Here is a 19,982-nt window from a genome sequence, read left to right on the forward strand (position 1 = left end):
CCATAGAGCAGCATCCTCCCTTCCCCCGCCCTCCCAAGGGTGCAGCCAGAAGGCGCCGGGTGATGTCTACACATGAGGGCAGGTGAGGCACTGCCCAGCCCGGGCATTTCTGCACAGAATTCCCGCCCGCTGTCCCCTCGCTGGGCCCGCCCTCAGATGCACGGCGCTGATGACTCAGGGCCAGTCTCCAGCGCCCGCCTCTTCCCGGGGCTGGAGTCCTGCATCCCTGCCGGCCGTGGTCCTCCACCGGGAAGTCTAGGCCAGGAGTGTTTGTCACCCTCCCTCGCTCCTACCAGCCACAGTTGAGTCTTTGGCCTGGGAACGTCCCCCAAGCCACCAGTGCCCTACTTGTCCCCGCACCGCTGGCCTCCCCGCTCACCTCCCTCATCCTCCCTCCTGCCACTCCTCCATGCGGCAGCCAGGATGGCCTTGCTAAGTCCATTCTGCCCGGCACCGGCAGGACCCCCTCGGCAGCTCCCCGACACTGACCCGCCCCCCGAGGCCCTGTGCCGTCTGGTCCCCCCACCCCACCCCGCACGGCCACCTCATCCTCCGTGCTCCAGCCTGCCCTTCTCCCCACCTCAGGGCCCTTGCACATGCTGTGCTGCAGCCCAAGTGCCCATTGTCTCACTTTCATGTGGCCACGTCCTCATCTGTCTGGACCTAGACGACCCCCCACCCCTGAGCTGCCTTCCCTGATCACCGCACCTTGCAACCCCCTCATTAGCCTCACGAGCACACCCCGGGGCCCCTCTAGACCCTCACATCACCTCTCTGACCCGGATCATCTGCCTTATTTCCATCCCGACCCTCCCTGCATACCCCCAGCGATGGGGCCTCACCACCTTTCCGGGAGCTTTGCATTTTCCCATCTCCACGGCAGACAGAACCACTCCCTGGCGTGGATACCTGTCTGTCGCCGGGATGATAAACACAGACGTAAATGTGTTCCTTGTGTCCGTGGAGGGAGGAGGCTCCCTTTTGCACTTAGCCAGAGTCCCTGCCCCTCAAGGCCTCTCTGCCCACCCCTGCAGACGAATAGGCCTTGGTGCGTACAATTAATTCAAAACCTAGAGCCCAAGGGCGGCGTACGACGTGGCCTTTAGGAATCCGTGTTCCGTGTGCGACCCCGGTGCAGGTTCAGACGGCGTCTCTCCCTTGTTTTATTTATTAAGAGCTTTGGTTGGTGTTTGATTTTCATCCCCATAGCAGCTTCCTGTGTGTGGAATTCTGCACTGGGGACCAGGCAGGATGACGCTCCCCACCCCCCCCCCCCTCCCCGCTCCCTGCACCCTGGACGGCAGGGCTGAGACACAGCTTCTGGCGGCTCCTGAGCCAGGAGCCCCCGCAGAGAGGAGCCTGAGACCCGGGGTGCCGTGCAGCTGGCCTTCGCCGGCCAGGCTGGGCCCGGGAAGCACCCTCACCCCCTGTGCTCCCGGCATAAGCCTAGAGGCGCGGCCGGGACCCCACAGCAACCCCTGGGGTCTGCCGGCTCTGGCGTCTCCACTTGCCACACGCACCTGCACGCAGCGGCCCCGGGGGGAGTGGCGAGACTTGGACCTCCCTGCTAAAAGCCCAGCCATGGCTCCCACTGCCTTCAAGACCCAGCACTGACTTGTGCTGCAGCCTGGCCTCCCCTTTCCTGCCGGGCCCCACCACCATTAGCAGATCGCCTACGAAATCCCCATCCTGTCTTGCGAGGGGCAGATGACTATGTGTGGAACCCAGGTGAGGGGGAAACCACCTCCGGAACTGGGGAAGGGCAGGTTAGGAAGGGCTTCCTGGAGGAGGTGGCACATAAACGGCCATGAAGAGGTGGGCACGGAGAGCGCAGGAGCTGGGAGGGTGGCCCGTCGTCAGGAGGTGCGGCGCTCAAGGGTTATGAGTGACACGTGTGCAGAAGGGTGCAGGGGCCCGGCTTGGGGGGGGTGGGGGGCGGTGCCCTGATGGGGAGGGCCAATGAGGCTGGAGCCAGGGTGACAGCTGAGGGCCTGAGGGTCCCTGATGGGCGTCGGGGTTGGGTTGGTGGCGGAGTGACAGGATGGCGGGGCCCCCTGGGATCAGGGCCGCTGGAGGAGCGGGTCCGGAGAGGCAAGGTGTTAGGTACAGATCAGGTGCTGGGGCCGCTCTGGTGTAGACGGTGTCCGGGGCGGGGGTGGGGTTCCAAGAGACCGGCTGACGAACAACCGCGTCCGTGCGCAGGGGCCGTGTCGCTGGGTCCGCCTCGTCGGGCGCGCACGGCCTCGCTTCCGGACGGGCCGCGGGCCCTCTCCAGCCTGTGGTGGCCCTCCGCGACCCGTGAGGCAGGTGGAGCGGTGGGCCCCGCCCAGATCCGAAGCCCCGTCCTCGCCTCCGGGTTTGTATCCGAGGGGACCCAGGGGAGACACGCAGCCACGTGAGGATGACCGGAGCTGTGCGGCTCAGCCCGACGAGCCCTGTGCTGGGTGAGCTGGACCCACGGTGTTCCAGGCTCCACCCGCTGGCTCTGTGCACCTGACAGGCACCCCTCAGTCGTCCGCCGGCTCACCCGCCTGCCAGGAGCTCTGGGGGGGACGGGGCCCAGCTACACTCGCGCGGCCTCCCCAGGGGCCTGGGGTTTGCACAAACCAGACAAGGAAGTGGGCGGGCGCCTGGCGGAGTGAGCGATGTGTCCTGCCCGAGGGTCTCAGGCCTCCTCCCGGGCCTTGCTTTGAGGGAGGAAGGCCCCCAGGCTCCCCAAGGTCAAGGGGGAGACGCCAGGCTCGTGCTTCAGGCTGTCAAAGCCTTACACACACATTCTTGAGGTCTTATTTTCATGGCCCGTTAGAAGAAAAAGCTTAGCGGGGGCATCGAGCTACCCCAGCTGGGGAGGGACAGCTCTGCTCACGCCCAGATTCCCCTGATTTTCCATGTGCTGTTCCGCACGCGAGGCAGACCTCCAGCGCCTTGGGGAAGTGGCTTTTCTGTCTGATTTTGATAAGGTTGTTAAATAAGCAGGTAAGAAAGAGAATGAAGTCGCAGGTCCCTTGTCCTCGGTGCAGCAAAGGTGTGGCCAGGATGCATGTATGTGTGCCCCACACCGAACACCAGGTCTAGAGGCAGGGGGGAGCAGGTGAACCCTTGGAGATGTGCAGTGTCCAACCTGCCCAACCGTATGCTTTCACCCTGGAGTGCGTGACGGGCAGGGCCAGAACTGCGACCCTGTTCGGTTCTCAGGGCTGAGCCCCAGCTACACCACCTGCAGGTCTCCTAAGCTCTCTGCGCCCCAGATCCCTCATCTATAAAGTGGGGATGGCAGTGGTGTCCTTCCCGCTGGGCCACTGAGCAGTCGGGCGAGGAGTCCAAAGCGCTTGGCACAGCGTGAAGGCTAACAGCCCCGAGCGCCAGCAGACTGAGTGCCGACGGCTGGGTGTTCCTGCCATAGCCGTGAGGGTGAAGGAGAGGTAGGTAGTCGAGGAAGAGAAGGTGCCGGAAGGCAATGTCTGTGGAAGGGCTGCCACATGCCCAGGGGACTTCCCAGGACCCGGCTGGGAAGCCTGAGCCCAGAGGAGCCGCTGATGGACCCGTCAGGGCCGGGAGGGCTTCCTGTCGCGGGAGGGCCGGGGGCCGAGCACACCTTGGCTTCCGTGGCGACTGGCCTGCATACCCACCTTGAAAAAGTCCAGACAGGCCGGTGGGAGGGCCTCTCCTCCATGATGTTGGCACATTAGAGGAGCCAGGCTGGCCCCAAGGCGAGGACTGGCCAGGCCAGGCGCCCCTGGGCAGGACAGCCAGGCGCAGTGGCTGCGGACCAGCCCGGGACAGAGGAGGTACCTGGGGTCAGCGTCAAGGGACCTGGCTCCGGGCCCTGGTGGGGGTTCTCCTGGCCTGTAAAATGGCCTTGAAGAACTGCCACGAGAGTTCACCGGACCACGGGCCTGGAGCCCGTGGATGGCGGCTGTGGGGAGGGACCCACGGGGGAGGAGGCCTGCATTCCAGGGACAGGCGCCTGGGGCCCCAGGGCCACGGACAGCGGTGCTGGTGCCCCTGGGAGCCACAGTGGGATCGGAAGCCCCTGTTCCTGGCTCTGGGGGCTAATTAGACCCTGGAGGCGGCTCCTGGGGCTTCAGAGCCCGCCCCAGATGGGTGAGTGCGGCCTGCAGGTGGGGGTTGGGGGCCGTGGGGGGTCCCCTGGGACAGCGCCCCGGTCCCTGTAGAACATCCATGCACCCCCCCCCTTGCTCATTCACTCATTGTCTCACTGCTCCCTGCTCGGTGCTGTGGATTGGGGCGCCCAGGCCATGGGGACAGAAGGACGTGCCTCGGGAAGGGAGGTGTTACAAGGCGCTGTGGGACCCAGAGGGGTGAGAGTGGTCACTGAGCCTGCCAGGTCGGGGCAGGCTCCCCAGAGGAGGGGTGCGGGCGTGGGCTCGAGGGACGAGGGAAGGGAGCCGGGGGCCCAGAGGGGAGAGCGACAGGTGCAGGTAGAGCCTGGGCCTCGAAGGCACCGCTAAGATGCCGTCATCTGGTCTGCAAGCTGTGTTCAGCATTACGGACGCATAGGCCCAGGCTTTGCGGTCATCTGCCCACGGCCCTCCCATCCCAGTTCACAGCTAACCACGGCGTGACAGGTGGCGGCTTCTTCTGATGGAATAAAGGCAATGACCTCAGAGAGGGCCAAAACTGGGTCTCAGTGCCTGTTATGCGCCGGAGGGGTAATGCATAGTCGGGCAGGCTGCGCACTGCCCAACTCCAAGGGAAGCCAGTCATGCTGAGACCTTCGTTAGTAATGGTCCTGGGCTTGTGCAGTCCGCAGCCTGTGTAACAACACTCTAAGGCGGCCCGGTGGGATGTCTGGGCTAGTCACTTTCCCACTCTGGGCCTTGGTCTCCCCCTCTGTTGTTCCGTGGCAGTATGGCTCTCCAGAATTGGCACGTAGTGAAGTCCTCTCTCGGGGTTTGCCACCGTCCCTGAGCCCTCCAGGGAGCTCGGCCACGCCAGGGTGTTGGGGTGGAGCCCTGACGCCCAGCTTCTCTCCCTGCCAACCCTTGTCCCAGTCCGTCCCATCCTGGCCGCGTCCCTTCCTCTCCCGGGAGGCCCCACTGGACACCTGGCCTCGATTGCTTTGCCGTGTCAAATTCCGCACGAACTGGACCTTCCAGAGCCCGTGGGTCACAGTTTATTTTTGAAAACAAAACACAACAACAACGACGACAAAGGCTAACGGCTGAATCTGGTGGGGACTGACTGTTGACTTCAGAACTTTGGCTGGAGGAGGGGGTGGGGGTGGGGGTTGTCAGAAGCCCAAATAAACAGAGTCTGCTTTCCAGCCGTGGGGCCCACGGTTTTCATGTGGAAAGAGGCTGTGGGAACCGAGTCCTCCCTTCCCACTGATTCATGGGGTGATTCATCTGTGTGTAGGGAGGAGGACCAGGAAACAGGCCTGCCCCGCCCCACCACCCCCTCCCCACCGCCCACCGCGGGGCTCTGCTTAAAGGGACAGGGCCCGGCGGGGCTCTAGTCATCAGCTGGCTGACCCAGGAGCCTCGGAGGGGTGCCCCAGGCTCTGGGTCAGGGAGGACTCAGGCTCTGAAGTCCCTGGGACCCGGATTGGGGCACCCCTGGGGTTTGCTGTGCCCCATCCCCCGTCATGCTGTGCTGTGCCCGACTCGCCTGAACTCAGGTGCACACAGAGGCGCTCGGCCTGCGTGGCTTGAATATACCCCGCGTGAGAGGCAGGGCCGTGGGTGGGGCATTACACTGGGAACCCCAGGAGGGAGAGACTCATGCTGGCTGGAAGGAGCCTGCCGGGGGACTGCCTGGAGGAGACGGCACTGGAATTGTGCCCGGGACAAGCTGGCGCGTCCTGCGGGGGGAAGTGGGGAATGGTCTGTGCAGGTGAGGCACAGAACGGTGGGTGATGGAGCAGAGACTGGGGGTAAATGGCCCAACAGGTTACACAGCAGGGAGAGGGTGACCCTTGACTGGGCCCTCGGGGACTGGCCGCCCCAGCAGAGCACGGTGGGCGGGAGCCTCGGCCCGGGAAACCCGGCAGACCCTGCCAAACGCCCACCCGGTGGAAGAGACAAGGGCCTGGGGTCGGGGTCCTCTGAGGTCCCCAGGGCACAGGAACTGCCCGGCCAGGAACGTCTCGTCAGAGACTGGAACCTGGACAGGGCAGCAGACTCTGTGGCTGGTTTCCTTCCATGTGCCCGGAGGCCAGAGTATGACGTGGGCTCCCAGGGGGGTTGCCTCGAGGTGGAGAGGGCAGAGCTGGGCTCAACCCCCCCAGCTGACTGGCGGCCTCGGTCGCAGAGCGTCAGGGAGAATTAGCGATCCCGCGTGGAGATACAGACTCCGACCGCGACGGCATGCTGGGAGCATGGAAGGAACCCTGGCCCACAGTGGGCCCTGCCCCGGGGCCCCCGTTAATGTGAGCTCTGAGCCCTACACCCCGCCCCTCCGAGGGTTTTGCCACCCGGAAGAAGAGGGCTCCCAGGCCATAGCCCCTGGCCGCCATCATTTTGATGGGTGAGGGGCCTCGCGGTGGCCGGCAGGCTCTGGCCACCCCGGACAGGCAGCCTTTGATTCAGGCTGACCACGGTGGCCTGGGCCCCCCTGTCCAGCGCCCACTGCCTGGCTGAGAAGCAGACATCACAGAACCGGCGGTGGGGGGGGGTCTCCTCCCCACCTCTGACCTTGGACCCCGAGGGAAGCTCTCTCCGGTTCAGGCATAACGGACACTCGGGGCCCCGAAGGAGGAGAGCCCTCGGCCTGCGCTCAGAACCTGCCTTCTCTAACTAGAGACGCATCTCCAGGCAAGAGGACTGAGCTCAGGGAGCCACAGTTTTCCCACCTTTAAGATGGGGGCAGTGCCCCCCGTCCTGGCCGCCTCCTGGACGTGGGGAGACGAGTCGGGGTGTGGAGAGCCCTGCATTTGCCCCAGATGTTTATGCAGCACCGATGATGGCTGCACTCGCCTTACCTCCTGTCTCTCTGGGCAAAACGGAAAAATCCAAATTCTCCCCAAACCCTGATGACCCCTCACCTCCCAGAACTGGACTTCACGGGCCGAGCCCTCTTTGCTCGCCAGCACCAGTCCCGGGGTGCAGGGTTAGGCTCACAAGTCACATCCGTACCCGGTTCCCACAGGTCGGGGGTGGGGGTGGGGCACCTTCAGCCTCATTTTCAGACTAGGAGTCAAGGCCCAGAGAGGGTGAGTGATTTGCCTGAAGCCACACAGCCGGAAGTGGGGCTGCCCAGCCAAGCCCGGCCTGCGGGACTCCCAGCACTCGGCTCATTCGGGGAGCCCCCCGCTTACAAGCAGTGCTGGGTGGGCCCGGTTCCAGGTACCGCCAGTCTCTGGCTGCGACCGGAGAGAGCTCAGCACATGCCCGAGCAGGGAGACCGAAGGGGTGTGGGCCCGGTGCCACCCACATCCCTCAGGCCTGCGGTCCCGGCAGGCGGCGGCCCCCACTGCTGACAGCAGCAGAAATCTGAGCCGGCAAAGGTTCCAGGGGGTTCATGAACCGCCTGGAAAGTCGGACTGGGGTCCGGCCAAGTTGGATGGGGGGCCCTGGCGACGCAGACATCCGGAGTCCCGCGGGGCCTGGGAGGGGGCCACCCCAGGGCCAGAGCGGGGCAGCTCCGAAGGGATGGCCGGGGACCTCTGCTGTCACCTTGCCCGATCACGGCACTAGCACGGGCTGGAGGATGGGCCAGAGCCGGCGGGGGAGGGGACGGTGGCCTCACGCCAGGGCATTGCTCTGGGTGAGAGAAAGGGTGAGGGCCCAGAGGGCTGTCTCGGGTCTGGCTCAAGTGTCACGTCAGGATAAGTGTCCCAACATCTGTGAGCCTCCCGGCCTGCCCGGTGGTATCGCGTCCAGTGAGGAGACTCCACAGTAACCATTCTTGGGACGAGGGAGCCCCCTCCCAAATATCTGGGTGTCACCGGGCTGAGTGTCGGGCATCCCTGAGGGGCTCTGAGCCTGGGGGGGGTGGTCCTCGCTGGAGCTTCCTCCCGGGGGGGGGGGGGGGTTCGGGGCACCGCTGGTGGTGTCTGGACCTCATTAATGCGCCTGGTTGTTCCCGCCAGCGCAGGTCTCCACCAGCTGACCAGCCCGAGGTACAAGTTCAACTTCATCGCGGACGTGGTGGAGAAGATCGCGCCGGCCGTGGTCCACATAGAGCTCTTCCTGAGGTGTGCGAACTCCTCCCGGGCACCCCCCACCCCCGTTCTAGCACGGGGGTGGTCGAAGCCAAGCGCACGTGGGGTCCGGCAGACCTCCCCGACACCTGGCGCCCTTGGGGAGGGCGGCCCCTCTCTGACTCTGGTCTCCCCACCAAGGGCCGGGGGGGGGATACCGACCTCACAGCGCCAGGGCGTGCTAAGCAGGCGCACCGCGGAGTCAGCTCTGGTGGCCCTGAGACTGTCAGAGCTGCTTCTGGGAAGCTCCGGGGCCCCGACGGCTGATCGCTCAGGGCAGTCCTGAGGTCTCCCGGGGCGTCCTGTACTCCCCAGAGAGAAGACGCTGACGGTGCGATGTCTCACGTTCAGGGTTCCTCTTCCTTGTCTTAACCTCGTGGCCCCTGTGTGGGAGGGGGCCTCCAGACAGCCCAGATGAGGCATGCAGGGCCAGAGCCCCGTCCCCCAGCATGCTGTCCCGAGGGGTGGAGGCCGGCCGGTGCCATTATGCCAACACCGAGGCGCAGAGGACCGGGTGGCCCCGGTCCCTGGGGGTGGGCAGAATCCCCCACGCCCCGATTCCTGGCCCCAGCACGGGGCTCCCTGCTCCCTGGGCGTGGAGCTTGCCCAGGGGCGAGACCTCGCTCCTGGACGTCACTGCCCCCCATCTCTGGAGGGTGAGGACAGTGCTCACCCCTGATGGTGCTCCACGTGGCAAGCCACCAAGGGCATGAGCTCACTGTCGGTATCCCTGGACAGTGTGCTGCATCTGCTTTGCCTGCATCTGTCTAAGCAGCCCTGGTGAATGCCCACCTCTTAGTGGAGACAGCCGGCCACTCACAGGAGTCACCCCAAGAGTCAAGCCCGGGGGGCCCACCCCTCAATGCTGACTGAGACTGTACCCCGACAGACTGCTGTCCCTCAGGGCTGAGCCCCAAAAGCTAAGCTTTGATGTTGCCATTTTCTGGGTGTGGAGCAGAGGCCTGGAAACTTCTCTGAGCTCACAGAGTGGCTGAGTGCCAAGTCGGGGTTTCACCCCAGGGCTCTCAGACCCCACAGCTGACCCCTTACTGCCCTTTCTGCAACCTCCAGACCCTGAGACATATCATTGAGGAAATTATAACTGGACACGCTAAGTGGTATGTCCCTGGCTTTGCCAGTGGCTCAGACGAGGACCGTGTATTTCCAGAAGGCTCCGGGCACCAGGCTTCGAGCCAGCCAATTGCTGACTGTAGCCCAGTCTGGCCAGGTGGCAATGCCATTGCCACATCAGCCTCCGAGGCCGATGTCCACGTGGGTGGGTGGGTGGGTGGGTGGACGAGACCGAGCGGGCAAGATCCCAGACACAGATGAGATGCTCATCAAGCTTGGGAGCCTTGGCTGTGACCCCGGCCTGGGCGGGGAGGCCCCGGGGCTGCCTCGGGCCCGCCTCGGGCCCCTCCAGCAGACAAGCGCCAGACCCTAGCCGTGGGTGCAGGGGTGTGGCCAGGTGCAGCCCTCGCCCAGGGCCACACGGAGCTGGGGGGCGGGGGCAACGGCCCGTGTGAGTGGTCAGATCCCGTGGTCCCCCTGGGGCCGAGTGCCCAGGCTGCCTGCTTCAAACCCCTGCTCTGCCCTTTGCCTGCCTGACCCAGAGAAGTAGTTCAAGTCCTGGGCCTCAGTTTCCCCACCCGCAAACTGAAGGCCTCCTACCGTGTAGGGTGGTCGTGAGCATTAAATCACTCGGGGAATCTGGCTCGGGGTGCCCGGTGGCCTTGGCTCTGGTCACCGGTCCTGCCCGCCGAGGTGGGTCTTGTGCAACCCTCACTTCCCTGAGACAGCCCCCACCCTCGAGTTCCTTCTCTCCTGCCCCGTCCAGGCCCCTCGGGGGTCCCAGAGGCGACCCGCCCCAGAGAGGGTCCTGAACCGCGGCCGTGGTTCCCTCTTGGCCCCGCGGGCAGCTGGGCGTGGTCACACATCAGGGAACTCTGACCTCTGACCGTTTGCTCCTGTTCACGGAGACAGAGGCCGGGCCCGGCGTCTGCTTGTGTCTGAGCACACACCCTGCCCTGCACCGTCCGCTGTCCCCTCCGCCCCCTGAGTCCCCGGAAGGATGACACCTGGTGTCATCATGGAGCAGAGCCTGTCCCCAGCGCTGCCTGTCACGCCGTCTGGGGCTTCCGGGCAGGTGCGGGGCAGGGGAGGGACCGGGCGGGGTGGGAACGCGACCGCCCCAGCACTGCCCCTTCCCTGCACGGTCTGATCTGCCCCTCTGTGGAGAAGTACCTCCCTGGGGACCCCGGCACCTGCTGCGCTGTCCCCCAGCCCTGTTTGTTGAGTGGCTTCCTGCCCCCAGGCGCTTTGGACAACAGGCGTCACACCCAGCAGGGTAGATGCCCCATTTCCTAGCTGGGGAGACTGAGGCCTGCCCACGGCCAGGCAGGTAATGAGCGGGACGGCCCTGAGATGAGAGTGCCGGCCTGTCTGGCTCCAGCTCTGTGCCCGCCTGTCCTAACAGGCCTGCCAGGCGTGGGCCTCGTGTCCCTTCCCGGCAGACTGCAAGTCAGAGGTCACCGCCCCCCCTTGAGGCCGTGAAGAGGGCCCGGCGTTAAGTGAGCAGGCCAAGGCCGCAGCCGAAGGTGGCGGGGCTGGGCCTGAGGCCGGGGTGGGGGTGGGGGGCCCCGAACCGCATTCTCTTACCCCACACGGGGCTCCGCTCCCCTCCAGCAGACCCCCGCCTGCCCTGACCCCCCCCCCCGCCCGCGCTTGCTCCCCGCAGACACCCCCTGTTTGGCCGCAATGTGCCCCTGTCCAGCGGCTCGGGCTTCATCATGTCGGAGGCCGGCCTGATCGTCACCAACGCCCACGTGGTGTCCACCTCCAATGCCGTCTCGGGCCGGCAACAGCTCAAGGTGCAGCTGCAGAATGGAGACACCTACGAGGCCACCATCAAAGACATCGACAAGAAGTCGGACATCGCCACCATCCAGATCCACCCCAAGGTGAGTGGGCGGCGGGCGGGGCGGGGGCGCCTTCCCAGGCCCCAGCGCTCGGAGTCGCCTCGGCCCGACCTCCCTGTGGGACGCTCGGAGGAACCGAGGCCCAGCCACGGGGCGGGCCAGCCTAGAACCGGGGTCTCCAGACCCCCCGCCCCGCTTCCTGAGCTGCCGTGTGCGAGCAGAGCCGGGCTGCCGCCCGCCAGCCAGCAATGTGCCCCCAAGTCATTCGCGAAGGGGCGTCCTCCAAGGCCCAGGGACGCTGCCTGCGTCCCTCCCGGCTCACTCCAGGACAGGCAGCTTCCCCCGTGGGGCTGACGGGACGCTGGCCCGGAGCTCCGGGACATACGCCCTGGTCCCTCCACATCCCGTCCCCCCAGCTGGCCAGGCGGGGCCCACAGCGGGGCCACAGCCGTCCCGCGTCACCGCCAGGGGCTGGCACTGTGCCTGCGCCCCACCGCCCTTGACAGAAGGGGCGTCGGTGTCCTGCTGCTTCCGAGGGAACACTGAGGTCAGAGAGGTTAAGTCACTGCCCAAGGTCAGGCTAAGCCGGGGCAGGGCACGTCCAGTGTTGTGGTCGTGACTCTCGGTGACGGCAGCCTGCCCCTGCCGTGAGGCCGGTGACCAGGCTGTCTGCGCTGGTGAGTCTGGCTTGGCTGACTTGGAATCTGGCTTCCGCTCTTTCTGAATGAAAGTGTGTGGTTTTGGTGATAATGAATCTTTTGTGAGGAGGCTCCTTCTTGCCCGATCCAGGGAGGAGGAGAGGCTTATCCCAACGGGGACCCTTCCCCACGGCAGTTACTGAGCCCGGGGACACCACCTCCGTTCTAAAGATGGGAAACTGAGGCTGGGGCGGGGCACGGGGTGTGCTCAAAGACAGAGGCTGGCAAACGTCTTTGGTGAAGCTCCAGATAGTAAGCACTTCGAGGCTTTGTGGGGTCCGGGCCCTCTGGGGACGCCTCTCAACGACGCAGCCACCACAGGCCACACGAGCCCGTGGCCGTGTCCCCATAAAACTTTATTTACAAAACAGAAACAGGCAGCAGGCTGCATTTGGCCCGAGGGCCACAGGGTGCAGCCCCTGCCGAGGACCCCCACAGGGTGACGCAGAGCCAGACTGGACCGCGGGTCTGGCGGTTGCCGGGTCTCTCCTGTTCCAGGCGCCGCGGCACAATCCTGAGGGGCACACGCAGCAGCCGTCCGTGGCCCCAGGGGCGGGTGGACTTTAGTAAGGACTGCACGACCTCCCAGAGGGAGCTGCCTCAGTCCCTGGGTCCCGCGCGTGGTGGCCCCCCCAGCCTTGGCGGGGGGCTGCGGCCCCGCGGGCAGGTGAGGAAGGGCCGAGTGGAGCCCTGCCGGCTCGCCTCACCCCCGTTCACAGGTCCCCCCGTTTGTACTGGGAGCTGCCCTGGGACAGAAGACCTTAAGTGGCATGGTGGCTGGAGCAGAAAGAGGAGGCCATCGCCAGGGAGGAAAGGGGAGTGACCACACACAACCGGGTGCTCAGAGGGTCCAAGGTGTGGGGTCCTTGTCCAGAGCTAGAGGGAGGCCCCCCGCGATCGGGACAGGACGGTCGCCGGCACCTTCTCTTAAAGCTTTCTGTCTGCAAGTGACTGCCGTCCCCCGGGAGCCCACAGAAGCAGTGCCCCTCCCCGGTGGTGGCCTCGGACGTAAGGGGTGTGCCACCGAACCCCCAGATTCACGGAGGTGCTGGCGACGGGGCCTCGGCCGCCGTGGATTCCACGTTCGCCACTGTGCGCACTTGGGCACCTTAAGCCCGCTCAGGAGCACCCCCTCTGAGCGTGTCTCCTGCAGCTTCCGGAACACGGAGGCGACCCCAACACGGCTGGCCCTCAGAGCTGCCGGCCCAGCCGTGGACTCAGACAGACAGACGGGCCGGCTCCACGTGAAACTGGAGTGGGCAGGCGTCTCCGTGGGCAGGGGGTGATGGCAGAGCTTGGCTGAGTCACCTCGCCGCTCTGGGCCTCAGTTTCCCTGTGTGTCTACATCGGGAGATCTGGTTGAGCTGGATCAAGGATTCCAAAACTAGGGCTCCAGAGCCCCTGCGGTCCTAGGCATCAGTCTGTGTGTGATGCATTTTTGACGGCATTCGTAGCCCCTGTCAGACTTTCAGAGGGACCTGTGGCCACCGAACCACTGAGCTCGATGACCTCAGAGGCTGTGCCCAGCCGGACCCCGTGGGCCTCCTCCCTGTGTGTGACCCCCGCAGCCCACCTGGGGACCCCCGTGGTCACTGGTGCGGCCGAGGCTCTGTTCCAAGGACTCCAGCCCGTGTCCCCCCTGCAGAAGAAGCTCCCGGCCCTGCTGCTGGGCCACTCGGCAGACCTGCGGCCCGGCGAGTTTGTGGTGGCCATCGGCAGTCCGTTTGCCCTGCAGAACACGGTGACCACGGGCATCGTCAGCACGGCCCAGCGGGACGGCAAGGAGCTGGGCCTCCGGGACTCCGACATGGACTACGTCCAGACAGACGCCATCATCAACGTGAGTCCTCGCGGGGCCTCCGGCGGGGCTCGCTCCCCGTCCCCCGGCCCGCGTGCTAGAAAGGTCCTTCTTTACGCTGAGCGGAGCCTGGACTCCCTGTGACTTCTGCACGCGGGCGCCAGGCCCGCCCTGGGAGTCGGCGGCTTCGTTCCTGACCCGGGCCACGCCCGAACCACTCACCCTGTCAGCCTCGCTTTTCTCGTCCTCCGTGTTGCCACCGAATCGGGGGGCTCACGGCGCGCTCTGCCCAGGCGCCCCACACCCCCCTCTCTGGTTTGCCGTGGTTCGGGCTCTTCTGGAAATGTTCGTCTTTGTAGAGACCCCTCGAGGCGGGTGGGGAAGAACTGTACCCCGTGAGGCGAATCTGGAGGCGTGCGGCGTGTGCAGAGGGCTCTGGCCCAGGCCAGACGGCGTCCACGTGGCCTCCGGGGCCTCAGCTTTCTCACCTGTGAAATGGGGGCAGGAGTGAGGCCTTTCGATGCTGTTGGGGGTAAAATCCGAGCACCCGTCTTCTGTGCTGGCTAACAGGGAGGGCTCGGGAGACAGAGCTTCAGGAACCCGCGAGGGGCTCGGGGCTCAGCTAACGTCTCGTTTCTTCCCTTGCAGTGTGGGAGCTCTGGGGGACCCCTGGTGAACCTGGTGAGTGTCCCCAAGTCCTCCACTCACATGGCAGCACGGCCCCGAGGCGGGGATGGAACCTCGAAGATGCGCCTTGAATCTTCGCACCCGGTGGCTGGGCTGGGGGCCCCGGGGGAGGGCATGACCCCAAGCGCCTGTTGCCCTGCCCCCCAAGCCCCCAAGGATGCTGAGTAAGGGTGACCCAGAACAGCAGCCAGGCGGGGACCACACGCCCATCAAGGACCTGGGGCAGGGGAGACACAGGTCACGGCCGGTCACGGCTCCGGGCCCCCCATCCTTGCGTTTACGTGCGAGGGTGTGGGGGCGTCCTCGTTCCGTCCCAGCCCTGTTGGGTCACCCCTGCCCCAGGTCTGCCCTGGGCCCCAGAGTCAGGCTCATTCCCATCCCAGGGGAGATTTCCAGAATCAACCCAAAGTTCAGTTCAGAAATCAGTTGGGCTCTGGGCCCTGAGAATTGTTGGATGCCCTCCCGCCCTGGGGAGCTCCTGGGGGCAGGTGTGACGTGAGGAGCAGTGAGGGGGCTCTGCAGGGATGCAGGCAGGGAGGGCTTCCTGGAGGAGGGAGCATCTAACTTGCACTGTGGAGACCGAGGGTCTGGCGTTGAGAGGGACGTGCAGGGGAAAGATGGTCCGGGGAGCAGCACGGCACGAGCGGGAGGGGTCGGACGCTCAGCGGGATGAAGGCCGCAGCACTGGTGTTCGAGAAAGTCGTGCGGGCGGGCTTCAGGCTGGAGGCCAGAAAAGCCGGCGCAGGGGTGCGTGCTGGCTATGGAGAGGAGTGCCTTCCCGGGAGGGTGTCAGGAGCGAGGTGTGTCCGGGGCCCCGGCTGCAGCCTCGAGGGGTGCAGGGTGGGGGCGGCGGGGGAGGCCAGCTCCCGGGGCGCAGAGGGGGCGGGTGATGCCGGAGCCGCCCCGACCTCACGCCCCCAGCCGCGCTTCCGGAAGGAAGGCAGAGAGGGGCGCGTACGCCTCATCACCCCCCGTCTGGGCTCCCGGGATGCTGCTGGGGGTGTCCTCCTCGCGGGGCGGACCGCGAGCTCCCGTACGGACACTCTCTGGCGAGGGAGAGGAGGGGTCCGGCTTGGAGGGAGAGGTGGGGGGTCCCTGGCCCGGAGGCGAACCCCGGAGCGCCTTTCCCGGACAGCTTCCGGGAGCCCCTCGGGGGCGGTGACGGCCGGTCGGCCACGGGAACCGGGCGGCGGCCACGGCGCTCGGGCTGCCCGGGTGACCGCCCCCTCGGACGGCCCCCCGCACAGGACGGAGAGGTCATCGGCATCAACACGCTCAAGGTTGCGGCCGGCATCTCCTTCGCCATCCCCTCGGACCGCATCACACGCTTCCTCACGGAGTTCCAGGACAGGCACGCCAAAGGTACGGTGCCACCCCCGGGGGCTGCCGGGGCAGGGACTCGGGCCTTCCGAGCTGTCCCCCGGCGCCCTGGGGCCCCCGCCCGCTCAGCCACGGCCTCCTTCTCTGTCCCCCCCCGCCCCGTGCTTCTTGTCCACGTGCAACCCCCACCACGCGAGACTGTCCCCTTCTGGCTGCGTCCCCCACCCGCCACCCGCCACCCGCCTCCAGCGACCTGGGCTCCCCAGGCTCCACTTCTCTGGGCGGCTGCAGACTCGTCCGTCTGTCCTCCCTCCCTCCCTCCCCTCCCTCCCTCCCTTCCTCTCTTCCTTCCTTCCTTCCTTCCTTCCTTCCTTCCTTCCTGTCTTCCTTCCTCCCTCCCTCCCTCCCTCCTTTCCTCCCTCCCTCCCTCCCTCCCTTCCTTCCTCCCTCCCACCCATCCCCGCACACTGCCCTCTCAGTCTGCTGGTCAGGTCGACTGCCCAGGAGGGTAGCCTTGACTCCAAAGCGGTGGTGCCCAAGCCCCTGATCCTTGGAAGTCATGTTCTCTCAGCCCCTTCTCTCCATCCCCATCCACACAGGGATGTCCAGCCTCCCCTGCCCGCTTCTGGACAGCCAGGGGCATCCACCCGGTGCGGGCCTTGGCCAGGCACAGGTGACTCCCCAGTGAGGGCCTGCCAAGCGCCTTCTTACAGTTGGTGGCCACGGCTGTTCTCCAAAGTAGGGTCGTGTCTCCTGATCTCAGGAGCTTTCCTGGCGGCCTCGACGCTCCTGCCTTTCATTTTAGCCCAAGTGAGCGCCTCCCCCCCGCCACTCCCACCTTCAGACTGCTCCCCTGTCTCCTCCCAGCCCCCTCACCAGCAGTTCGCTGAGAGCAGGGGCCCTCTTCGTGCTTGCCCCGTCCCCAACGGTCCCACCAGCCAAGCGCTCGGAACCCAGTGCAGCCACGACCGGTGCCGTGAGGGCTGGTCACCTGAAGAACTACTCTCGAGCGAGAACACTGTTTGGTTCATCGGGGGCCCTTGTGTGAAGACGGCCTGGAGCCAGGGCAGAGCCGGCCTTCCCTAGAGAGGCTGACGGCCTCTTCTCTTAGACAGGGGGCCATCTAACCCTTTGGAGCCCTTTACTCCTTGGCTGCTGGGGAGCTCAGTACTTAGCCCAGGGCTTCACCTTCGTAGCTGTCACAGCCTTGGTCCTTTCCCTAGTAGCTGAGTGTCCCTGGTGTAACTGCCCTCTGCCCCAGCGGTGCCTTTGGCCTTGGCCGCCTCCTGGAAATCGGTGGGTCTGCATGTGGTGCAGGTTGAGTCGTCAGGTGACTGTTCCGGGAAACTAGATGGTCGTGTCTCCTCACTTCTTGCCCTGTTCCTCTCCACTCTCGGGCCAGAGCCCGCCGGGGGCCACCAGGGTTCATTCCTTTGTTGTGACCGTCCCCCGGACACCCTGGGAAACAGTCATCCCCTGCCCCCAGAGCTGTCACCTCCCCTAGGACATGTGGACTAATCAAAGAGCCCAGTAATTCTTAGCGGGGTGACTGAATCTATAAAACCTTTGAGCTTGACGTGTTCACTCTTGCTTTTTTTTTCTTAATAAAAGTTTCAAAACACGTAAGCCCAGTTAATCTAAAGTTCTTTAAAACAGACCATCCTTAAATTAAATTCGGGAGATGTCAAGGAGCACTTCTTGGTCCTGTCTCAGCTTCGGGGCTTACGAGGGCTTGGGGGTTCAGCCAGCCTTGGGACTTGCGCGCACCCCGGGGGCTGCTTGGCTGGAGGGTCCGCCCCCCCCCCCCCCACCGTGAACTGTGGAAGATGGATCCTCAGTGCTCAGTCCAGCCTGGGGAGTGGAAACGTTGCTCACCTCCGGCCCCAGGGGTCTCTGTGTCCCGTGCGCTGGGGGAGAGGTGCAGGGAGGCGCTGGGGGCGGGCACTGCCGTGCACGTTCCCCGGCCGCACAGTCACAGGCTGACTCGGGGCACCGCGTGCAATAGACGGGGAGGAGGCAGGAGCAGGGGGTTGGCGGGCAGGGCCTGCGCCCTGGAACCCATCGTTGCTTCTTCAAGGTGCCACAGGCTTTAGTGTCCCTGGAACCTGAGCTGGGCGCTCTCCCAGCTCCGTGGCTGGGACCGTCAGTCCGCTTTCTGGGCTGCAGGGTGGGTCTCGGAGCAGAGGCGACGACGGCGAATGTTCCAGGAGCCGCGGCCCCTGGGGGGTTCTGTTCTAGCTGGGGCGGGGGAGGGGGGAGGGAGCGCCAGTCTACGCCGTGACGTCAGAGTAGGGAGGCCGGCAGAGGGCCGGGAGAGGGGTGCAGAGAGGGGCACGGGCTGGCAGGCAGCCGCGGGTGCCGGGCAGGGGTGGGCGTCCACCGCGGGGAACCACGAGGGGCCCCGCTGCCTTCCTGGCGGCCTGGCTGGGGTGCAGCAGCTGCAGGGGAGGAGAGGTGGGGTCCCCGGCGAGGCTTGAACTTGGAGCTGGGGCGGAGGGGCGTTGGCCGGGACGCGGGTTCAGGGGGCACCTCAGGGATCAGCCCTGGTGCCCGCGAAGCCCCAGCCCGCGCTTCTCCGTGGCTTGGCTGGTTTTCATGCTGAGGTGACGTTCACGTGCCCTGCCGCCGACCGCTTTCAGTGCGTCGTCTGGCGACCCGAGCGTGCCGGCGGTGTGGGGAGCTGCCTGTCTCCCCACGGGGAGCACTCGGGACCCGAAGTCCTCCCTCCCCCCCCCCACCCCCCCCCCCCCCCGTGGTTTCGTTTCCTGCACTGACTGTCCCCTCGCCTGGGTCCAAAGTGGCTGCACGATGTATTTAGCAAGACACAGAGCCAGGACCTCCAGCCCACCTCCGTGTCCCCAGCGCCACGCGGGACCCTCGCATTTAGGTGACGTCCCGGCGAAGGAGGAGACAAAGGGACCCAGTCAGGCCACCCCGCACCGCCCCCCACCCCACCGCCCGTGTTTCTGGAGAAGCCGCGTGGGGCTGGGCCCGCTGGCTCCGGGCTGGGTGCCGAGCGGGGTTGTGACCAAGGACTCAGACGCGATGGCGGCTGCCTGGCGGGGGACAGGGCTGCACCTCTGCCCAGCCAGGGGGCCGCTCACGCACAAGCACAGGAGGCTCGGGCTCCTTCCTGTTTTGAAGCATGACCTTGGGGTTCTGAGCAATGCTGACCAGGGGCCGGCGCCCACGTCGGGAGCGGGATGCGGGGCCCAGGCCTCTGTGTGGGGCCTTTCTCCTTTCCTCTGAGGACCCCGCCCAGCCTTAAGGGTTGGAGTGCCATCTAGGGGGTGACTCCCAGATTTACAGTCTGGCCCTTTCCTCCCTCTCCGGCACCCCAGCCTGGGATGTACCGCTGTCCTCACCCCCACACACCTTCCCGGCTGAGGGGCGCTTTCAAAACTTAGGGCAGACCACGGCCGTCTCTGCTCCAAAGCCCTCCCGGGCTGCACCTGCTGGGGGTGAACACCCAAGCCGCCCGGACTGCAGACCCGTGGGCCCAGCCCCCCTGTCCCCCCCCCCCCCCCGCCCCGCCGCTCTGACCTCCCCTCACCCGGAGCCACCTGGTCCCGTCCATCGATCTTCTGTGCAGAAAAATCTGTTTAGATATTTTGCCCACTTAAAAAGATTGGGTTGTCTGTGTCCTTAGCTGGTTTTGAGAGCATTGTGGATAGGAGCCTTCGTCAGAGAGACGAGCTGCAAATGTTTCCTCCCGTGGCCTCACTTTTCGTTCCCTAAACGGTGTCTTCCAAGAGAAGTTTTGTGAATTTTTGTGACGTCTCATTTAACAAAGTTTTTTAAATGGATCGTGCATGTGGTGTTGTATTTAGGAAATCTTTGCTAACCAAAGGCCAGGAATATTTTCTCCTACCTTTTTCTCTAGCAGTTTACTTTGTTTTTTATTTATTTTAAAAATTTTTAACGTTCATTCATTTTCAATAGACAGAGAGAGACAGAGTGTGAGTGGGGGAGGGGCAGGGAGGGAGACACAGAATCGGAAGCGGGCTCCAGGCTCTGAGCTGTCAGCACAGAGCCCGATGCGGGGCTCGAACCCAGGAACCGTGAGATCCTGACCTGAGCTGAAGTCAGATGCCTAACTGACAGAGCCCTCCAGGCGCCCCTAGAAGTTTACTTTTTGAGGTCTTAGACTCAGGACAATGGTGTATTTTGAATTAATTTTTTTTAATAGCGCAAAGTATGAATCAACATTCTTTTTTGTTTGTTTTTGTTTTGGATAGTCTGTTGTTCTGGCGCTGTGTATTTTTCTCCCCTAAACTGCGCCTTTGTCAAAAAAAAAAAAAAATGAGCCTGTCTTGCCCCACTTGTCTGTCTGTCCGTCCGGATTTCCGCAGCTCTGCAGTGTCGTCAGGTCAGGCAGCGTCAGCCCTCCCAATCTG

At 65.0% G+C, this 19,982-nt stretch overlaps 1 protein-coding gene across 2 annotated transcripts in view; it reads left to right on the plus strand.

The window, feature by feature from the left end:
- HTRA3 (HtrA serine peptidase 3) overlaps positions 1 to 19,982 on the plus strand; it is a 29,751-nt gene that overhangs the window by 3,284 nt on the left and 6,485 nt on the right. Inside the window, exons 2-7 of one of the 2 annotated variants that reach the window (XM_047847296.1) lie at positions 8,059 to 8,158; positions 10,902 to 11,124; positions 13,426 to 13,620; positions 14,227 to 14,259; positions 15,513 to 15,627; positions 16,453 to 16,606. In XM_047847296.1, the coding sequence (XP_047703252.1) occupies positions 8,059 to 8,158; positions 10,902 to 11,124; positions 13,426 to 13,620; positions 14,227 to 14,259; positions 15,513 to 15,627; positions 16,453 to 16,475 (689 nt within the window). In that variant the 3' untranslated portion in view covers positions 16,476 to 16,606. Of the gene's footprint in view, positions 1 to 8,058; positions 8,159 to 10,901; positions 11,125 to 13,425; positions 13,621 to 14,226; positions 14,260 to 15,512; positions 15,628 to 16,452; positions 16,607 to 19,982 lie in introns of those variants that run through there. The other variant, XM_047847295.1, reaches the window with a different exon arrangement.

Source organism: Prionailurus viverrinus, unplaced genomic scaffold, assembly GCF_022837055.1.
Source record: "Prionailurus viverrinus isolate Anna unplaced genomic scaffold, UM_Priviv_1.0 scaffold_45, whole genome shotgun sequence".
NCBI lineage: Eukaryota > Metazoa > Chordata > Mammalia > Carnivora > Felidae > Prionailurus > Prionailurus viverrinus.